Source organism: Limanda limanda, chromosome 6, assembly GCF_963576545.1.
Source record: "Limanda limanda chromosome 6, fLimLim1.1, whole genome shotgun sequence".
Taxonomy (NCBI): domain Eukaryota; kingdom Metazoa; phylum Chordata; class Actinopteri; order Pleuronectiformes; family Pleuronectidae; genus Limanda; species Limanda limanda.
In genome coordinates, this window is record NC_083641.1 from 23,214,577 (window position 1) to 23,235,268 (window position 20,692).

General features: G+C 46.2%; 1 protein-coding gene across 1 annotated transcript in view; it reads left to right on the forward strand.

Annotated features, from left to right (window-relative positions):
* Positions 1 to 20,692, forward strand: part of robo1 (roundabout, axon guidance receptor, homolog 1 (Drosophila)) — a 131,171-nt gene that overhangs the window by 13,870 nt on the left and 96,609 nt on the right. The window contains exon 2 of the mRNA XM_061073233.1: positions 3,546 to 3,872. Within this exon, the coding sequence (XP_060929216.1) occupies positions 3,546 to 3,872 (327 nt within the window). The remainder of the gene's footprint in view (positions 1 to 3,545; positions 3,873 to 20,692) is intronic.

A 20,692-nucleotide genomic window follows, 5' to 3' on the forward strand; every position in this document is an offset into this window, starting at 1 on the left:
GGTCAATGTCTGGGTCTGGACCCTTGTGGTGGCTGTATGGGGGGGGGCTGAGGCTTCTCAATTCACTGAGCTTGTTGTTGCTTTCGGGCCCTCGCGGTTTGTTGTTCATTACTGAGATTGGTTTTAGCAGTGAGAGAAAAGTCTCGGAGAATTGTAGGTTTTTTTAATTACCTCCTCAGCGAGCAAAAGCTCCCTCAAGCCTAGTTTAACTTTGTGTGTATATGTGTGCGTGCATCCCTGTGTGTGTGTGTGTGTGTGTGAGTGTGTTAGTGATTAAACATGGAAAAAAAAGAAACACACAGAGCTCTGCGGCAAGTGTGAGGGTTAAGGGAGAAGCAGAATCTTGCCTCAGGCACCAATCGATCCAATCCTTGCAGTAGAAGTCCCAGCTTCCCTTTGGTGAGGCTGGTGTATTGCATTAGCTCATCTCACATTCTCTGTCTGGAAGCAGAGAAAGAAGGGAGGGGAGGGACGGGGGAGAGGGGGATAGAAAATAGGCGAGAGGGTGGTTGAAAGCGGCGGAGGAGAAGGAAGGGCAGCGCTTTGAAATGAAGGGAACGTTAGACGAGAACGAGATGCTGAGCAGCTGCACTCTGCTCCTCAGATTCGGTCTCGGGCGTTTCGTGCTAGCGACGGAGTGAAGTTCGCTCGTTTAATGGCGTGCACCTGTAGCCGGGTGGGGGGGTGTGGGACTGATTGTGCAATGACAGAATAATCCCTTACACCGCCTGTGTCTTTTTCCCCTGGCGAGAGGTAATGGGGCTGAAGTAAGTCGGGTCACTCGCGGTGTCAGATGGGATCAGCGTGGCAGAGCACACACACACACACACACACACAAACATGCTACACACACAATGAATTCAATCAGGGACAAAGAAAGTATAATAGCATTATGTAAGTGATACTCGCAGACCCACTGCCCAAAACACACTCGCATGGAGTCAGACACACAGCGTGTATCGTTACACCTCGGAGGAACTGCTGAATATGCATCTACCAGCTGGAACACAATACTGTATCTATGCGGATTCCATGTAATCGTGTACAGTAAGCAGCCACTGATCAAACACTGCACCGCCTGCTGCACAGCTCCCCCTCACCGTGGGCCCACATCTAAATAGTTAATGGCCGCTCCCCCTCCCGTAAAACCCCAAACTTCAGACCCTTTCAAATTAGAGAGGAACTATCTGCATCAGGAAGGCAATAGGGCAGATAGCGGTGCAGCTCTTCAAAGTCCTCTTTAATAAAACATATTAGTCTGCCGTTCCTGGTGGAGGTTGGTTGGTGGTACTGGTGCAGTGTGGTGGTAATGGGCTTGTCAGATCAGCTCCTGCCTGACCAATACACCGTCAGTACGCTGATAACTGCAGATTACTAATGGGAGTTAATTAGCCCAGTTGTGCTTCAGACAACTCCAATAGCCCGTATGTATTTTTAATAAACTTTATTCAGCCTCAGATATCAGACTTATTCATTCTCGCTAAAGGCTTGATCTGCCGCTCGCGCTCGCGCTCTCACTCCCGTCTGTTTCTCTCACAAAGACACTTTCATAATTAGAAGGATTTCTCAGCGAGACTTCATTTTATTTGTAATTTAGCCGCTAAAATTATGAAACCCCAACTGATATCTAAAGAAATAACACGTTTTATTGCTGCTCATTGCCTCCATCAAGGAGGTTTTCATGTCTGTGTGTTTGTTGTGTAACAGGATTAGGCTAAAACTACTGAACTGATTCCCATTAGGTTTGGTAGAGGGGTGGGGCATGACCCCAGAGAGAACCCATTCAATTTGGAACTCATCCAGATAAACGTGCAGATCTGGGAGATGTTTTTTTTTTTTCATTTTCTTTAACGTGGCGAGGTAGGGCGTTAGCCGTGGCAGATGTACGCACGATCCGAGCGCCCTTTTAGTTTTCTATTGCTGTCACTGCAGCCATAAACAACCACTGATATTTGTGACCAATACATTTTTTGAAAAAACATATGCAGCATGAGACTTCCCCAAAGAGGAGCCTGCATTTACTCTCAAGGGACAGCCCAGTGTTTGTGTGAGAACAACTTGTGTAGATGTTGCCCAGAGTCAAAACAAACTCATTTCTTATACGTTTATTTCCGACAAATTAATTTTACTCGTCTTAAACTACGAACGACCCACAATCATGATGTCCTTGATTGGGCAGCTAGATTAATTATATTCCACTGACCACTCTACACATGTGTGTTGAGGTTATTAATCTCTCCACCGAGCTGTCACTAATTATGCTGACTTGACCTGAAATACGTGGTGACCACAGGAAGCTGCCGCCTCAGCACCAGCTTTCTGGGGTAATAGAGGATGGGTGGAGGCCACAGAAATGAGGCGGCGGTGCAAGTTCACTGAATTCTGGGTAAATTAATTGCAGGCCTGTGCCTCCAATTAGACCCGACTCTCTTTAATTGGTGCTGAATGAGCTCCACAGGCTCTGAGATACGGGAAGGAGGAAATAATTCATTCTCTCTCTCTCTCTCTCTCTCTCTCTCTCTCTCTCTCTCTCTCTCACACACACACCCCCACACACACCTCTTTCTCTCTCTCTCTCTCTATTGTGTGTAAAGGCACACAATGCATTCTCAACCAAGTCCCACCCTCCAGGAATTAACAACAGGAAGCTAATTTGCATGTAAAGCAGGTTTGATAGCCACAGCTGACTAGTCAGAGAGCAATAATAATGACCTGAGATAGCACCGGGGTATTCACCCCCTTGCTACTGCTGCTGGCTGCTGTCTTGCTTCAACAATGCAATCTTGCTGCTTCTCTTTTTTTTCTTACTGCTAAGCTATGCAGTGCACCTTTATCATATCTTTCATCTCTTAATTTCCTTTTTACCTTTAAGGTGTGTCATGCTCCTGTTTACTGTTTTCTTCTCTTCTCCTCTGTTTTGCTCTTTGAAGTGAACAATGACAGAGTCACGTAGCTGCAGCAGTGCTCAGCTTTACTGAAGGAGCTGTTTCTGTAATTAAAGGGTGACTCCACACACAGATTGGTAGTTTATTTGGACTGTCCTCACTACTTTACTACTTATCAGCATTACCTGTTATTGTGCCTAAAAGACTATGTTCCACTACTTTCAAATAGTGTTTTCTCGAATACCCGTGTATCAGTATGCTCGCGTCTAAATAGTACATGAGTCATCCTAACATGCTCCATATTGAGTCCCCAGAGTTGATTGAAAACACAAAAAGACACGATAGTATAACATGACATAAGGGTTAATAATTTATGAACATGGACATAAATATGGGCAGAATTGAATGGAGGCTCAATAACCAGCTGCAACACAACTCTAGTCCCCATCTGGTAGAATGGTTAATGTGAGGTATTTAAAAGATGTCCACCATCAGTTGCTAATTACAACGCTATTGTTTTATTTAAAACTTTCCTCTTGAGCAAGACAACATGGGCCCAGTGGCCTGTATCTGATTGGAACAGGATTCCCATTAAAATCTCTTAAAACTGTACAAATGATTGCAGAGGTTTAAACTTCCTCTTTGTCATTTTCTTCTCAGGATCTCGTCTGCGCCAAGAGGACACCGCACCCAAGATCGTGGAGCACCCCTCTGACCTGATAGTTTCCAAAGGGGAGCCTGCCACCCTCAACTGTAAGGCAGAGGGTCGTCCAACCCCAACAGTGGAGTGGTACAAGGATGGAGAGCGGGTGGAAACGGACAGGGACAACCCCCGTTCTCAGCGCATGCTGCTGCCCAGCGGCTCGCTCTTCTTCTTACGCATCGTCCACGGACGACGGAGCAAACCGGACGAAGGCTCCTATGTCTGTGTTGCCCGCAACTACCTGGGAGAGGCCGTGAGCCACAACGCCTCACTGGAAGTAGCCAGTAAGTGCAGCATGTTTTTCTGTGTCTTTCTTGGCCTCTAGCGTGGGTGTGAATTTGAGAGTTTGGGTTTAGATGCGGCTGAATAGCAGGCTCCAGTTTCTTCCACAGTTTCTGTAGTCAATGTGTTCATTGAGTTGGATAATCTCTCAGGAGATGGGCAGGATGTGTTTGCCCCAGCGGGTTCTGCAAGCCTGCAGAGCCTTGGGGGAGAAGTGGCCTGATCATTCCAGGGTGAGTGCTCCTCTAAAGGGCCCTTGGTAGGTGGTCAGGAGCCACAATGACAACAAAGCCCTTTATGTTTTGGCTCGGCTTCTGCTTTTTTGTCAGAGAGGTAGATATAAATAAAAGTGGTTTTGTGGAAAGAAATGAGGTTATTGCATTTGGGTTAAGTCCTTGTTTTAGTCATAATTTCAGTTAAGAGATCGTCAGAAACTTGTTTATCAACAGCTCTCGTGCAACGACGGGCCGGCTTTGAACTGAAGTGGATTAAAACATTCCTGGGGTTGACATGCAGGTTCTGAGACATATCAGCCAGGAGAGTAATTGGCATCCAAAGGAATATAATGTAGGAAGAGTAAATAATGGTCATTCTCTTTTGTAAGTGGTGACCAGTGTTGACAAATCTGTTCCCATGATTCTTTAAGGGGGCGGCTTTCACTGGTGAGGTCAGCTCTTCAGATATATTATCTCTCTTTGCTCTCTTGACTGGCTGAGAGCGGAGGCTGAGGAGGAAAAGCTCAGATATCAACCGCTCCTCCAGCAAGCCCAGAGGCTGTCACCAAGCCGCTCACTGTAATCTAATCAAGATGGGGAGAGAAACAACGGTGTGTGTGTGTAATAGTGTGTGTGCGTGTGTGTGTAACTGAATGACATGACTGGGTGTTGCATGGGCTGCTGGTGTATTGAGTGTAATGATCTTTGGTATGAAGTGTTAGTCAGATCGAAACATGGCTTCCTGCTGTGTATTTTGAGTTTAGGAGTGTACAGATGAAACTGTTCTTGTTTAAATGGTGTTGGCCATATTTTCCGCATTCTATGTCAGCTCAGTGAAATGTAAAGTGTGAAGCATCAGATCAGAGGCCTCCTGATCATAAACTGGGATTTGTATGTCGTATTTAATGAGCTTTGCTTTTGAACTGAGCAGAGAAGCATCCACTCAGATGATTAGAGAGGAGATGAGTGGAAGAAATGAAAAGAGAGGTGCAGAGTGGTGGTCAAATAAGAGAAGAAATATTGTGTTTAGCTCGTAGTTTCCACAGGTCAGAGTGCAAAGAAGGTTTTTCCCCCCAGTAGATGAAATACCATGTTTATTTCAGAGGTGGATTTTTTCAAGAAGAAAAACAAGACACTTGGCGGGACATGTGAGGACCAGAGTACACAGCGCCATTGGCCCAGTCTCAAGTTTGTGCTGCTTATTCTGTATAAGGTTCAAACAGACCCATAATGACAAGCCACTGTGCTCGAGCCCTCTCTCTCTCTCTCCTCCTCGCTCAGTTGGTGTCTCGCACTCCCCTTCTCTGCAACTCATGCTTAACTACGTATAATTATGTTGTCGGAGCAACCGGGACGGAACCCTGCCGGAGAAAAAAAAGAGGCCTATAGAAGAAAAAGAAAAAAAAAAGAAAAACCCCAGAAACGCTGAGATTTCTTCACAAGGCAGAGTGAAGAAACGCCATGGATCTGACTCATGAGGGTGCATGAGCAAGTTCTCTGGACTCCTTGTTGTCATTAAAGATGCTCGTCATGCCAATACTGTTCTGTGCTGAGCATTGTCGACAGTGTGTTTAGCTCGGTGTCAGATGGAGTTGAGGGCACCGCTATAAGCTTTTTAATTTCCAATGAAACGCCAAAGCGGGAAGTCGCGGTTTTAATTGTGTTTACTTTGTCAAGCTCTCACCGCTGACGTTTTTTGCTTTTGAAAGCTAAAAACACAGCTTTTTGGAAACGCTAATCTAAAAGCCTGGCTTCGACAGTTTCCCCGGCTCACCAGTGATTGTTAACATAATCCAAGTTTCAACAAGTCCTGTTTTGCCAGGCTAGGAGCGCTAACCCAGTTTGTTTGGTTTATCATTAACCACATGTACAGTGCCGCCCGCAATCTCTATATCTCAGCCTCTTAACCCAAAGCCTGAGCTAATGCACTTACCATGAATCATGTTTGCCTTGTGTTTTAAAATGAGCTGAAGCTGGGATTATCCTTTTGTTCATGTTTTCTTTTTCTCTTCAAATAACAAACTTTTGTGCAAAAACGACAATGTGATAAGAAACTAAGGGTCACATTGACCTATATTCTATTAAAAACACAATTTCAATGACTAATAGGAAAACAATTTAAAACTGTTAAAAGCTCTCAAGATTGACTATGTTTTGCACTGCACATTTTAAATCCTCCGGAGCTTTCTTGAGATAATCCTCAAATTACACTGAAAAAACTTTGGATGCTGTTCTCATAATTGTGCCCACTCTTATTTAGCATTCACTGTTAAATACAGTATGTGTGCGGTATTCTCTGTGATAGGTCGGAGGAGTTTTATCCACTGCTCTGCATGAGGCCCCGAGAGGCTCTATGAATAGCTTGTTTCCCTTCTCCTGGATGCGGAGATAGTAAAGTGAGGTAATGGCCGGCACACTGCTCCACTCGAGGAAGGCGATAACCTCAGGGCCTGCTGTCTAGTGGCCTGGCCGCCTGCACCGGGCTGACCACAGCGCTCTGGCTGCAGGCCTTGTATACACATGCAGACTCCGCTCTCCAGAGGAAGACTTTACTGTTTTTTTTACAGCCACTAACAACAGAAGCAAAGAGACGTTGACTCAAATCTGGCCCGGCGCTTATATCACAATTCCGCCAAGTTTATCTGTGACTCTCATTGATCACGATGCTTCCGTGAAATCTCTGTCAGCATGAGCAGCCAGCTGGCTCCAGTGACTCTGATTAGTAGGGGGAAGGTCGGGGGGGTGCGTCGGATGTGTCGAAGCAGTCAGGGTTCATTCTGACAGATTTGGGGCCACTCCTAAGGGTCATCTGCCGAGCGGAGGACAGTTGGCTGGCATGCGCCACTCGAACGGCACCACCTCCAGCGCCACCTCCCACTGATCCGGGGTCCGCCTGTCTCTCTCGCTGGAAATCCCTTGTATTACATCTGTTGGCTCTCAGAGACTCGCGGTCTTTAATGGTGTCCTCTGCAGCTCAGCTCCTCCCAAGCGAACCCCCCCCCTCTTGACACAAACCATCTGAGTTTACTCTATCTCACATTTCCTTCTTCCCTGCACTCACCCGTCTCTCCTCCCGACTCTTCATTATTCTCTGCTGCTATCTACAAGAACAAGCCCTACACCGGTACCAGGCTTTTCCACCTTCTATTTATTTTTCGTTCAACTACTACAAGAGTGACAATACAACGCAGCACAGATCTGTCCATGTATTTATTTTTTGGTGTTGTGTAGACGGCATTTAAGCTCTTTTCTCACTTTGGCCAATAATTAGAAGTTTCCTACATGAATTGAGACAATGTGTGGAAGTAAGAGGAAGTGATGTAAGGCAAAGAAACAGCAAAGAATGAGAGGCTGATTAAAACAAATAATAATTCAGGACGGCTAAAGCCCGGCAGGGTCGGGAGTGAGAGCGCTGGCAAGCTGCCAGGAGACCGGAGGCCGAGTGTGTTCCTGCGCTGTGGCAGCTATTTGTCTCAGGGAGGTTCAGAGCAAATTGGTGAAAAAACGGCACAGCCAGGGTCTGTCTCAAGAGTCAACATGCAGCCGAGACGTGGGCTCCACACCGCAGAGTCCTTTTTGGCCTCCGCTCTAATTTGTTTTATGTTGGAATGCAGACCCCTATCCACAATCTCAAGGGCCAGTTGTGTGCGTGTGTGTGTGTGTGGGTGAGTGTGTGAGTGTGAGAAAAGTCTGTTGTAACAGAGTGTAAAAAGGTTTACACGGATGCTGTTGGCTTTAAAACAAATCCCAGAGTATTTGATGAATTATGTCTTGGTTTTAGTTGATCTTTTTCTGAATAGTCGATGGGTGTGTGCCGCTGGTCGAGGCTATTTCAGTCCAATGCCGTTAATCTTGAAATTACAGTACATGGGAAACAACTGGCTTCTGTCTAATTACAGTCCCCATCAGCACATAACTGTTAGCTAGACTATGTGAAACCTCTGCTGAGAAAATATGTCCAGCACATGCACGTCAACCCGTCTTCTATCAATCCATATATGTAGAAAACTGTTTTTAACATGCACGTTGCGTGTGCTCTGCTCGACCTAGCATATTTACCACTTCAGGGTATTTCCATAAATCAATGCAATACATCTAATTAGACCCGGAGCATCTATTAGCTGCCGGTCAATACTTAAATGTCATCTGGAGTGAAGAGTTTCTCCGATACGCTGCAAGATCGACGCGTGTGGTGACTCCGATGGCCCGATCTGCTTCTTAGTGTGCTGGACACATACCTTCCAACTTTGACTTCATTCATTGAACATAACATCAGACACGAACTTGGCATATATATCTCGGGCTGACATATCTCGCCTTAAATGCACTTGTCACTCCAGCTGTGGCGGCGGCCTGGAGTGAAGGGAAGGAGGGCGCCCACGTCTCTCTCAGTCATGTAAGAATCTGTCAAGTGTCACGGCAAATCCAGGATTTTCTGAACATGTTTTTTTTTTTTTTACAAACACACAAGCGTGACCTCGCCCACACATTGCCCCCCCTCCTCCCCCACCAAAACTAATACTGCTGGCTACATACGAGGCCAAGCGGTGAAAATGCTCAGCGAGGGAATGAGCAGTGCGGCGGTGGATAAGAGCCGGAGCCGAGAAGCACACACAACAAGAGAACACACATCCTGCACAGGGAGAGAAAGTAGCACGACCGGTTTCCATTTGTTTTGTATCAGACTGTAGGTAGAACGAGTTCGGGTTGATGCAGGACTTCCTGTGTTTGTGTCTGTGGTTTGATTCCATCAATCTGTCAACATGTGTAAAACTGGTCCAGTGAACAATGTCTTAGCAGAGAGTTGTGTGAAGGTGTCTGCACATGAGCTAAAGGGGCAGGTGTAAAGACGTGGGTGAAACAGAGCCTGCCCAAAGTCCCATCCGTCAGTCCATGCCCCCCCCACTCTGACAGCCCACTGGGCCAAGAAAGAAAAGAGACAATCCCCTCCTGAAGAACACTTCTCCTCCGAGAGAAAACAAAAGAACAAATGACGACAAAGCTCGGCTTGTTACATTTTTGTTTCATGTGATTTCCGCTCTGAATCCTTATCATTTGTGTTATCAGTTTATCACCAGTGGAATTTACCGTGGTGGGGGGAGAATTGCCCCATAAAACAATAAACAGAACCTTGGGTAAATAAGGTACTTTTCTTTTTAAAGGCAACTTAAAATACCTTTCAGTAGGTGACAGTGAGTGAGTCTCTGTCGTGTGATAAATATTTGCCTCTTTGATCTCAACCCTCTCTCTCTCTGTGTATAAAAATAGGAGGCTGAAATGCATTAGATGTGCTAAACACAGCTGTTTCACACTGACTTGTTTCCCCCCCCGCTCAGATCTGGGCCCTGTGCATTCATGTAGGAAATGTCTCTGTTAACGAGACCGGGGAGAAGCTGACTTATGGATCCACTTTCAGCACTTTCTTCTGTTTCTTGCTGAGGTTTTTTTTGGAGACCGTCCATTTCCACGCGATGACATTTCCCAGATATCTCGGGAGCGTCTTTGAAAAAAGTAGTGCCACCGCACAGCAGCCTGCTTTCTGGGTGTCTGGGCACTTCCCCCACTCCCACCCACCCAAAACGTGTGCGTCAGAGCTTTTCTCTCTCCCCCCCCCCACCGTCACCACAGCGACTGCTTATTCATCTCTGTGTAATCCTTGGCCCTGGCTACGGTGCAGCACACACACGTCCCGGGATAGTGAAGTATGATATTAACATTATGAAGTGGTTGTCTAGAGTAGATAAGATACACTATGTGAGCCCTTGAGTTCCAGTCCTCTACGACCACTCTGGAGGACGACTGATAGCAGAGTACCCTCACTTCCTCTCCTCTTAAAAACCGCCCTTGTTGTCCGTGTGTGTGTGTGCATCTCTCAGTGTGCAGTTAGTTCATGTTGATGTGCGGCCTTTATCAATTTCTTTCCATATTTGTCCGAGGTGTGTGTTTGGCCCTGATCCATGTGTGATAAATGCTCTTGGTGGTAAGCTGTGTGTCAGTGCTTGTGAGAACCAGATGAATGGATGCTGCTGACTCTAATCTCCACTTCTTCTGCCGGGACCTGGGTATTACTCTTGTTGGGAGGTGTAATCTCCTCTTGGTCTGGAGCCTCTCCCGTGGCTGGAGAGGCATGCCGGCATTCTGGTGTCTGGTCATATGACGAGGCGTTCTGCTCTGCCGACATGCTCTGGTTATTAAACCTGGGTTAAGCCTTTACTTGAAACCTTCTATCATGCTCCTCGATCCGAGACGATGGAGTTAGGGAGGATTAAGGGTGTTTGGAGACTGGAACTTCAGGGATTTTCAGCCAACATTTTGGCAAAGTTCGAAAAAATGTGCACAAGGGGCACACTCTCATCTTAAGGTGAGCGTGCACTGACCTTGTGACGGCCGGACTGTCTCCCCCCCCCCTTGTCTTCACTGTTTACTTCCAGGAGACAGGCCGCCAATTCACCACCAATTGATACTTTATCACGTACCCGTTAAACTCTCAACCGACGGCAGACACCCGGCTGTGAACTCCTGGAAAAGTTCAGCACAGGCACTGAACAAGAGCAGTGAAATGTCAGACACACAGTCGACAGATTCGCCCCCGAAATACTGATGGGTTTCACTTGGATGTTAAAGTGACATTGACAATGAACTGCAGCATCTTTGATGTGAGTATACGGCTCACATCGTTTCTTTATCTGTTAAATTGTAGATTCGTTGGGTTCGCTGAGGCGGTGGGTTTGCTTGCAGGTTGTTCCTCTTCAGATTCATTGTACTGATAACATGGGAAAGAGTCTGTGGTGCTGTATCAGCCTTCATCTGATATCTGTTCCCTTTCTCTCTGTTTCTCCTTCTCCTTTCCACCCACTCTCACTCTGTCTCCTGTGATATTGATAGAGAGACAAAGGTTTAGGCAGAGAAAGGACAAGAGAATGGGAGAAGAAGCAAGGGGAAAAAAGTAGTCTGAAATTTTATCAGACTTGTAGCATGTTCTTTGCCCTGGAGCGTGACAGGCAGGAAGAGCCGGTGAGGTAAGCACTAGACCCAAACACTGATAATGATCTGCCTTCTGCTATCTGACTACAAATGAAATGCAGTCTGTTTGCTGTTGACTGTGGATACTCGCAGCCCTGCCATCCGTCAATGACAAAGGCAAACAGGGGAAACATGATGGCATCCAATTGTCATCTAATTGCCCTTGGTTGCCGGGGAAGCTAATCTGATCATTAATGCAACAATTGGGAGAAAATTGGTTTCTCCTTGTCGTGTCGCGGATACAAGAGTGGGTTCTAAAATAGGAGCGGTGTGAGTGAGAGCTGATGCTCATTATCAGCGTGTCGGTCTTATGCAAGCTCTCTTGTTATCATGACCTTTCTGTAATGCCCACAGTTTGTTTCTAAACCCTAGACACTCGGCATACTTGGTCTCACGTTACAAAGAAAGGGCCTAACTTCATTACCACAGTACTAATGACGAAGGACGTAAAAAGAAATGGAGGAACAAAAAAAGCCACAAGTTGACACTGCACCTAATTGAACGTGCGCAGGTCAGATCTGCGAGGACTTGTTGAAGCATCCGTCTCATCCTATTAACTTTGAAAATGAAGTTTACGCACCTCGGGCTCAGCTAGCGAACATGATCATCCTCCTTGAAGTGTATGTAAACACATACAATAGTCTAATTAGGACCACGAGGAGAAGGGGTGCTTGAGTGAGCGGTGAATAGAACAGATACACCCTCACCTCTTCTTTGTGCCGGCTTGACCTTTCTGAACAAGGTGTGGCAAGGACACAAAGGGATCCCCATGTAACCATATACTGCAGAGAGGCGGATAAAAGACAGACTGGGGGGGACGTCATGTGTAAAAGGAGAAAAGTGGAGAGGATCCATTGAAAATTCAAAGAGTAGTCAGTGTTGCTGTGGGTAAGTTTGAAATATCTGACATCTGACTCAGTGGGGACCCGGTGTTGTATGACCATAGTGCTGCTGTTAGGCTCCGGGGTGACATTTCTATTCTCCCTTCCAGACCCCTCTCTCTTTCTCCGCCTCGCACTAGTATCAGATTCTCATCTATCAGTGGTGCCTCGGCTCCTTTTAGCCAATTTTACTATCTGATGGATGGGATAGAAAGCCTTTCATTGACCGGGGAAGGACATAACTAGTCTCGTCCCAATTGTTCTTCACATCCCTGGAGATAACCAAGGCTAAAGCACTCACTAATGCTGGTTTGCAACACTTATTTTGTCAGTGTGTTATTCTCCTATTTACCCGTAGTGCAGTATTACTTTCGACCCCACCACTTCTCCAGAGCCTTGCAGTGTATCACTTGCACCATTCAAACCTGTTTTGCTTTCTATGCCAGCATCATGCCGATAGTCGTGGTGTGGAGGCAGATGATCTTGGGTCCTGGCCTTTGCGTCCAGTCTCGTTTTTCCCTGCCAATGGGATTAGGGGAGAGTGCCGACTCCGCAGGTGGAGCCTGTAAGTTAATTTACCCCACTGTTTGGAGCTATAATAGCTTATTGATTGCCTGACAGAAATGCAAGAGGCAGCATGGAAGGGCAAAGAGAGGGGAGAGAATAAGTTAATCATTGCTCAGTGTGTTGCCAGGATTTAATCACATTACCCAGGGTTCACCACTGCCATGTAAATTCACTTTCAACCTCAGAGGATTTGGAGTGACTGCTCTGGGTACGAGAGGACCCTCCTGATCTCATGAAACCTTTCCTCAGCTGGGGCCCGGTCCCTGTCGGCCTGGTACTCCCTGCCCGGCACCCGCCTTAATCCTCAAGGTTTCAAGCTACCTGCCCAGGGGCCTAATTTATGTTGTGGGGTTAATTTGAGCTGTGCTACCCAGTGGGGACCTCCATCTGCTGTAGTGCTGCTCAAGTAGTCTGTAAAACATCAGGCTGGTCTCCAGGAATCAGACCATCACTCGCAGATGGTTGGTTCGGCCAGCACTCATATCTTCCACTGGTCCTTCCACGCTTAAGTGCTCCTGTGCAGTGTGTACATGTGTGTGTACAGTATGAGCAGGAAGGTCTGTGTGTGTGTGTGTGTTACTCAAAGGAACTCTAGCTCATTAGCACTGCCTTCATATACATAGCCTCACTACAGCTGGTTACCTAGAAACTGCGCGTGCTGCTCTTATTTGACTGATGGCCATGTAGCTGCCAGCACCAGCACAGACTCGCACATCGACTGCCCCAGTCCCAAAGAACTGTTTCAATCCCACTGTCACGGACCAGAGCTGATGATGCTCTCATTTAGCAACACAATTCATTCTCTGCTGGCTTACTCCTGAGCGTATAGCTTTTGTTTGTTTTTTATCAGACTGCAGTCAAAAAGTGGGTTTAGCTGCGGTTGGAGTTTGCCCATGCTCCGGCCTGGCTTCCATCAACCTGTCTGCACACAAACACTCGGCTCACCGAAAGCAAAACAATGGCCCAGCGAGGAGTAGAGGTGAAAGAGTGAGATCATGTAAACACAGAGACAGGGAAACGTTGACCTTGCACCCCATCACGCACACTCTGCTCCTATCTGGCGACAACAGGAACATCTGGCACCACTGTCCACCTTCACTCATATCTCAACCTCGTCATGGCGTCGTGGACCGTAGGTACAAGATTTCCTCCCGTCGGAAACGGCTTGATCCGATTTGAAATAATTGCATGGAATCTGGCGCTTTGGGATCAAACGTGCAGAAGGAGAGATGGGAAGGAAGAACAAAGAGGGGGATAAACCGTGGCGAAGAAAAATAGCGGACAAGCTGCCATTAAGCGTGGGATGAGAGAGTGGAAGGCTGAGACTCCGATTTGGACGGAGAGTCTCTCTTGGCTCGTGAGGGGAAGATAAGGGGACAGGTGGTGTTCTGTTCTCTCAAAGATCTCCGACAGCTGGCAACTCTCTCGCTATAAGCGTGCTGCCACAGAATGTATGCGTGCGTGTCCCTGAGAGTGTGTGTGTGCGTGTTTGTGTGACATTTGTTTGTCGGAGCGTGTGTGTTTATAGGTGCATGTGCTTTTGCGTTCGGTGGGTCTTCCGGCACTTGCCAGCTTAGATATCTCCCTACAGTCTCAGCTCTTACACCTAGGATATTGTTCTACATTTTCCTTGTGCTTTTTCTGCTCACTGGCAGCCCCATGGCCATTTATATACCAGGCTGTTCTACTATTGTTTTTCTTCCTGTGTGTGTAGCAATACTGCTTGAAAGCCAAGCAGGTTGATTCCTGTTCTGATCCACTTAAAACTTAAGGAGTGGTCTTGTCATGTTACTTAGTCTGATGTCTACTCTGGTGCTCGTACCTAACTCCCTGCAAAGACTAATGTCAATATGTCTGTCATGAGTTTAGGTCTAATGTATGCATCGAGTTCTGTGCCACTTTTAAACCGACATTTCAAATTCTGCACTTTTTTCTAGTCTGGTCTCTGAAAAATGTAGATGACTGTTGGCGTTGAGTTTCTCGTAAACTTAATTTAATGGCCCATGAATGCTTTCCATGCAAAGAAGATCCTGGATCTCAAATGAGCCCGAAGCAGAAGGGACTTTAAAGTCTTCTTTGTTGGCCTGGCACTATGTAGTGTTCATGTACTCTGGTTAGTCCGGAGTTCTTTACTGTGTTGGCTTTGGGCTCGCTCCACGTCCAGCTCTGTGTTTGATCGGGCGGTATGGTGGTCGCCACTGAGAAGTGCTCGTGTCATCTCAGTGGCAGACTGCTTTTGTTTGCAGAAAAGAAAAAAGAGCAGGTCCTAAATGGGCCAGAGGCGGTTATTTGCTGTTGGCAAACAGAGGCTGTCCTCAGTGGTGCAGCACTCGGTTCCCACTGTGGCCTGACAGCTGGCTGTCATCCCTCGGTGCAGCAGAGTTAGCTCGAAATGCAAGTTGCTCTTAAATTTAATTCAAACTCCTAAACACTCGGCGGCCATTGTTCTCTGGTGGAGGCTTAGAATGAAGATTAGCCTCCAGCGCTGCTTCTGGTCAACACAAAGAGAATCTATTTCCTGGACCATTATTGATTGATGTCAACCGTTATAAGCATCCTCTCTTTTCTGCGTGGAGCCAGCGTACCCTTTGAAGTCGCAGTGCTTCCTTTCAGCTTCCCACCTTCAATGGAACAGTTGGCCTGCACCTGATCCATTGATGTTTCACCGCCCAGAGGTCACCTTGACGAGGGCACACCCTCTTTATGGCATGGAACTTTTTTCATATGCAAAAATTGATGATAGTGTTTTAAGATGAAAGGCACCATCTGTAGCTCCACCTATCTCTAAATACACCAGTCCCTGTCGGTCTTCATTAGAAGCTATGGCCTCCACCACATCTGAATCACAGTGTGGGGAGAGTATTGCTGATCTACTCAGCTGTTAAAACAGTCCCATAATGACTTTGAACATCCCTTCAGCACCATAATTACACTTATCTTCAGCCCATTGGGCACAAATATTTCATCATTTAGCCACATTGACTCTATCAAGATTCCTATTAGTGTATCCTCCCTTGAATGTGCCTCTCGTCAGGTAATCATTTGGACTGAAGCTCTTTGTAATTACAGGTTGTTGAGGCAATTCTGCAGATCAATAATTTTCTAATTGCTCAGGGATTTTTAAATCTCCCTCCTCAGCCACCTAATGAAAATTGTGCATAAATAGTAGTAGCAGTAAACAGTTACAAAAATCTCTTTTTTGTTTAGTATCTATGGCAAATCAGCTCTCAGAGAACAAATCCTCAGCAATGACTCGATCGCACACAACTCGGACGGACATGGTCATTTTTCCAGATTTGCTTTGCCACATAAAGAATTTCTCCTGCAACGCTTTCAAGCACGAATTGTATCAGAAAATATGTTTTTTCTTTCGTCCCGCACGACATTCAAGCTGTTTCCCCCGAGGCGAAGCCACATAAAGCCGGCCATGTCCTCCAGTCGCACAGATGTTATTATAGCTGTCCTCATATAACTATATATATATCTATTCTGAACATCAACTGTTATTCAACCTGACCATAAAGTTGTAAGGAGTCCTGTAACGTTCACGTTGGCATGCAGGGGACGGAAAATGTCAGCCCTCGACTCTTTTGTGATGCAGAACTGTACAACGAGTAATACAGCAGCGTGTATATGTCACAATGAGCGTGTCAGTTACAGCAGTGTCGTTTTGCAGAATTGCTGGTCGCCTGCCTCATATTGCTGTAACCTTGGGGAGCCTGTCAATCCGGTGCTTTCTGATCTTATATGTGTGAATTTCGATTCCTCGGCTTCACACGTCGTTTTTCTGCTCGGACTACAAAACAAGCGTACGTGAGTAGGTGTCAGGATATTCCAGGGAGGCGTGGAAAATCAGAGGCTGGTCAGAGGTAGAGAAAATCCATGCCAAGTTCTCGGCAGACAGCTTTTTTGTCTCATGTTGTCTGGAAGCTGTCACGGGAGAAGAGATCAAGGTGACCATTCCGAACAACACTTGCAGCCTTTAGCCGTCGGCTGCTCGTTCCCCAGGGCAGGCAGAGCCGAGCGTAAACCCTTAAAGCAGGTTTTAAACAAACAGTCTGGCGAGGTGGCTGTGTGTGGCTTTTCTGTTCACATGCCTTCCTCCCTCTGCGCTGCTCCACAGAGCAGAGAGCGAGCGGCGCTGTGTGTCCCCGTTTGATTTATCTGTGCAAGGTGAGATAAGACTCCCTTAGCCCGACTGTTAATCCGCTCAGCCACAGATGGAGAATGAGCATCCATCCAGCTTGTAGACAAAAGATCTGCTGGAAAGGAAACGCTAGACTAGGCATTTAATACAAATCTGTATTACCTCAACTATCTGGCCTGTCAGAGGAATTCAGTAAAGTATTATAACAGCTTTTCCATTTGTCTTGGGATTTTGGAACTTTAAGAGATTGGGGGTTTATGGAGAGGATGAGGATGATCTAGTGATTTTTCAAACGGGTCTATTTAAGTTTTTTTGTCAGTGTTGAGCGATGCAACTGATTTTATCTTTCTGTCTCACTCTGCAGCACGGGCTGTTTACACCCTCAAACTGAAAAGTGCAGCCGCTACAAGACAGTAATCGTACTTGATCTGTAGCGAGTTTTCATAGTTGATAAGTACTTTGGGGACTATATCCATCGGTCAGCTTTGATGTCAGGTTGAAAGACTCTCGGGCTGGACTCCTGTAGAACTAAGTTAAACAGATGCTCACTAAGGGTTTTTTTTCTTCTGCAAACGATCACAAGTGAGTTTGTGAAACAAAGTGAGACAGATGAGACCCAGGGGAAAATCTTTCAGCATGGATGTGTGTGTGTGTGTGTGTGAGAATGTGGGCCTGGAGTTGTGCACATGTGTGTATTTCCAGTGTGGATGTACGGGCCGACTCCAGATGAAACCCATTTATATCCTCTGCATTCCTGTATTCATCAGGGGGCTTCGGCATCACTATGTCCCGCTGACAGCATTGGATTGTAATTGGATAACAGAGTTAAATGTCTCTGGAGCCGACCGGTGGAAGAGGTGCTCAGGCTGATTGGCCCTAGGGTCACAGCTTTTCTGATATAGACGATAAGTTATGGTCAACTAGAATGAGATAGAAATCAAATTACTCATCCACCATTCATGCTGCATCACTGGACTACAGCTGTCCTTTGTATTCCTTTGTTCCTGATCCAAAGAGGCGTCGTCACCAAAATTTGCAAAAACAATGAAGGGATTGGAATTAGAGTAATGAAATAATGTTCTATGTGTAATGCTCATGGTGGAATGACACTGTCTGATGAGTGAAAGGTGATAGAGGCAGAGTGCTAATCGTTTTCAGCTGTAGAGCACAAAACTGGTTGTTTGTCCTCAAGTTAATCAAATGATTTCCAAGCAGAGTTTTAATGGAATCCTCCAAGTGATTCCCCATCTGTTAACAAGTCAAGAGCCGCTCACAAGCCTCTCCGGTTATTTATGGAAACCAAATGTGTGCCGAGGAGAACTTGAGATAATAGGAAACATGACATAGCCAGGTAGGGGATCATTGGTTTTTTCACCAACCTGTGCTTGCACATGGATACTGTCAGGGAGACAGTGATATGGAAGATTCATAGCTGGAGTACATAGTGTTCAGCGAATGGAAATGGAAGCTCTTCAGCTGCATCTCTTTGATGTAGTAGACAAAAAGCAGGGATAGAGTCCCTGAAGAGCACTTATGTTCAGGATACATCCCTCCCTCTCCGAGGCTCAGCTGCTATCATTTGTAATAGTGGGGTTTTTACTGTATGGTAACTACCATTTACATGATAATGCTCCCTGGGTATCTAAACCACTAACTCCACTCCCTCTGCCTCAGCATGGACCCTTATTATATTACAACACACACTTGAACTGAACTCAATGCAAAAAACAGTCATAAGAATAAATAGTTGGATTCAGTTTCCAGACTTTACTGATCCCAGTCCTTTCTCCCCAGTGAAGTGTGGTATTGGTGACCAGCCTCCAGTTGGCACTCACCAGTGACTGGTATCTGGCAGTGGGAGGGTTGGGGGGTCCTCAATCTCCCTTTCCCTCCTCTTTGACCTCCCTCCTTGCACCTTTAAGCCCGTCTGTGTCTGTTTATAAACCTTACACATTTTGACAGCCGGTGTGGAGAGAAAGGCGGGTTTAGGGGCGAAGTAACTTATTTTCTTCTTCTTCTCCTCTTCCTGAGCACCACCACTTCCCCACTTCCCAGCCGACAGGGAGAGACACTTTAAGGGCTTAAAAATAATCACACAGTGTTTTCAGTGTGGGCCTTTCTAATTGAGCCGGGACTGACCCCTGAATGTGACCGTGCCGTCTGGTTTCCATCGCCGCACTTGATTGAAATGGGAAAAGTAGACAGGGGATTCAGCTCCTTCTTATTTATTTATGTTTGGTCGTCCCCTGTTTTGCATGGCCCAGCGGTGGATTAGCACTCTATAGATGGATCCACAGTGGTGGGGCCCCACTTCCCGGACACACTCAGGGGGGCTGGAATGTGCAACACACAGCCAGGACTAATGGAGTATGAGAGCGGGGTGGTATGAGCTGTCTACCTCAATACACCTCGTCACTGTGTGGGGGGGCTGTGCGCTGCATTTCTCCAATTCTGAGCCTCCCAATGATTTGTGTCGAATTCTGCACTGAAGAATGGCCGCGTTGAAGAAATCCCGGCGCAGTTCGTGCAGCGTGCAACATCAATCTGACTTGTGACACTGGCCATAAAACTGACATTTTGAGGCCTGTGTAAAACGAGCTCTGGTAAACAAAGTTGACAGCATGCTGGAAGTGCACCCAGGACGCAGGATCTTTGTAGGTTAAACACATCTGACACGGCCAAAGCACTATGTCTACTCGGTCCAGTTTTGCATGCTGCATGCTGTCAGACACCAAGCGACTGCTAAATCTGCCGGCTTATATTAGAACTAAGCCACTGTGTAATTGAATATTAGTTAAATCCTCACCATGCTACCGAGATTTGACCTAAAAAAATCCAAATGTGTAATTGGAGTATAGTACCTCCCCTCAGGCAGCGCAGTTGGCCTTCCACTATTGTTTTTATCTTAATTTAATTAAACCATACATTTTTTTTCAGTCATCATCTGGAGGTTTTGCTTAGGGAAGAACCGTTCACCTTTTCTGTGGGTTTGAAATATACGTTGGAGACGGTTTGTGCACTTTTGCATCGTCTTGACATTCGATCTCATGAAAAACCTTTTGAGTTTGATGAATCTAAAAAATCGTGTAGAGAATCACTGCCTTTGAGAAGCTCTGTGTGGAGCGTATAACTACAGTATACCTATAAATAATATATCAAAGCGGCATTTGTTCATCTTGATCATTTCACACCAGCTGCTGTTATGGTGCTTTTTTAGTTATATGGACAAAGTAAGAAGTTTTGAAGTTTAAATAACGAGAAGTAGTGAATTTCTGCCGTGTTTTGTAATTCGTGGAGAGATACAGACACATTGCATTGATTATCTTCTGGCCTGGGAGCTCCCTGACGAATGCAGGGGAGTATTTGAGAGGCGCCAGGAGGACATCTGCCTGAGATGGTTGATAAAACATTTCTAATTAAAAATCTTCCCTCTCCCTTGTACTTTGTATACTGTATATTATCAGTATTTTACTTTGCTCTCTCGGGAGCTGGATTAATTAATGATTATTCATTTATTTCAGCTGCAACTGAAGAATTTATCTGTGTTTTATTGATATCTGCAGTAGCTCGTCGCTGTACCTGCTAATTGAAAGGCTTGTTAACGAAAGGTAACAGCCAGGAGACTTCAAAAACCCCATCTGTGTTTTAGCTCCACATCATATCCGCCGTGCAGATGTCTGCCGCAACTGTGCTTATTTGGCCTGAGTTGAATTGGCCACGCCGAGGTGTGTGTGTGTGTGTGTGTGTGTGTGTGTGTGTGTGTGTGTCCTTCAGAGGTGTGTTGGAAGTTGTGCAGCAAAGACACAGATCAGTAGTTGCCACTATCCCACTGCAGCCTCGGGATAAGACAGTGAACGAGAGGCTGTACTTGGTATCTTGGCCACTGATGATACGTTTTCCCCTTGAATGCTTCTCTCACTGTAGACTCACAATCATTAGGTCTGGATATCAGTGAGCATGTGTGTGTGTGTGTGTGTGTGTGCATATTC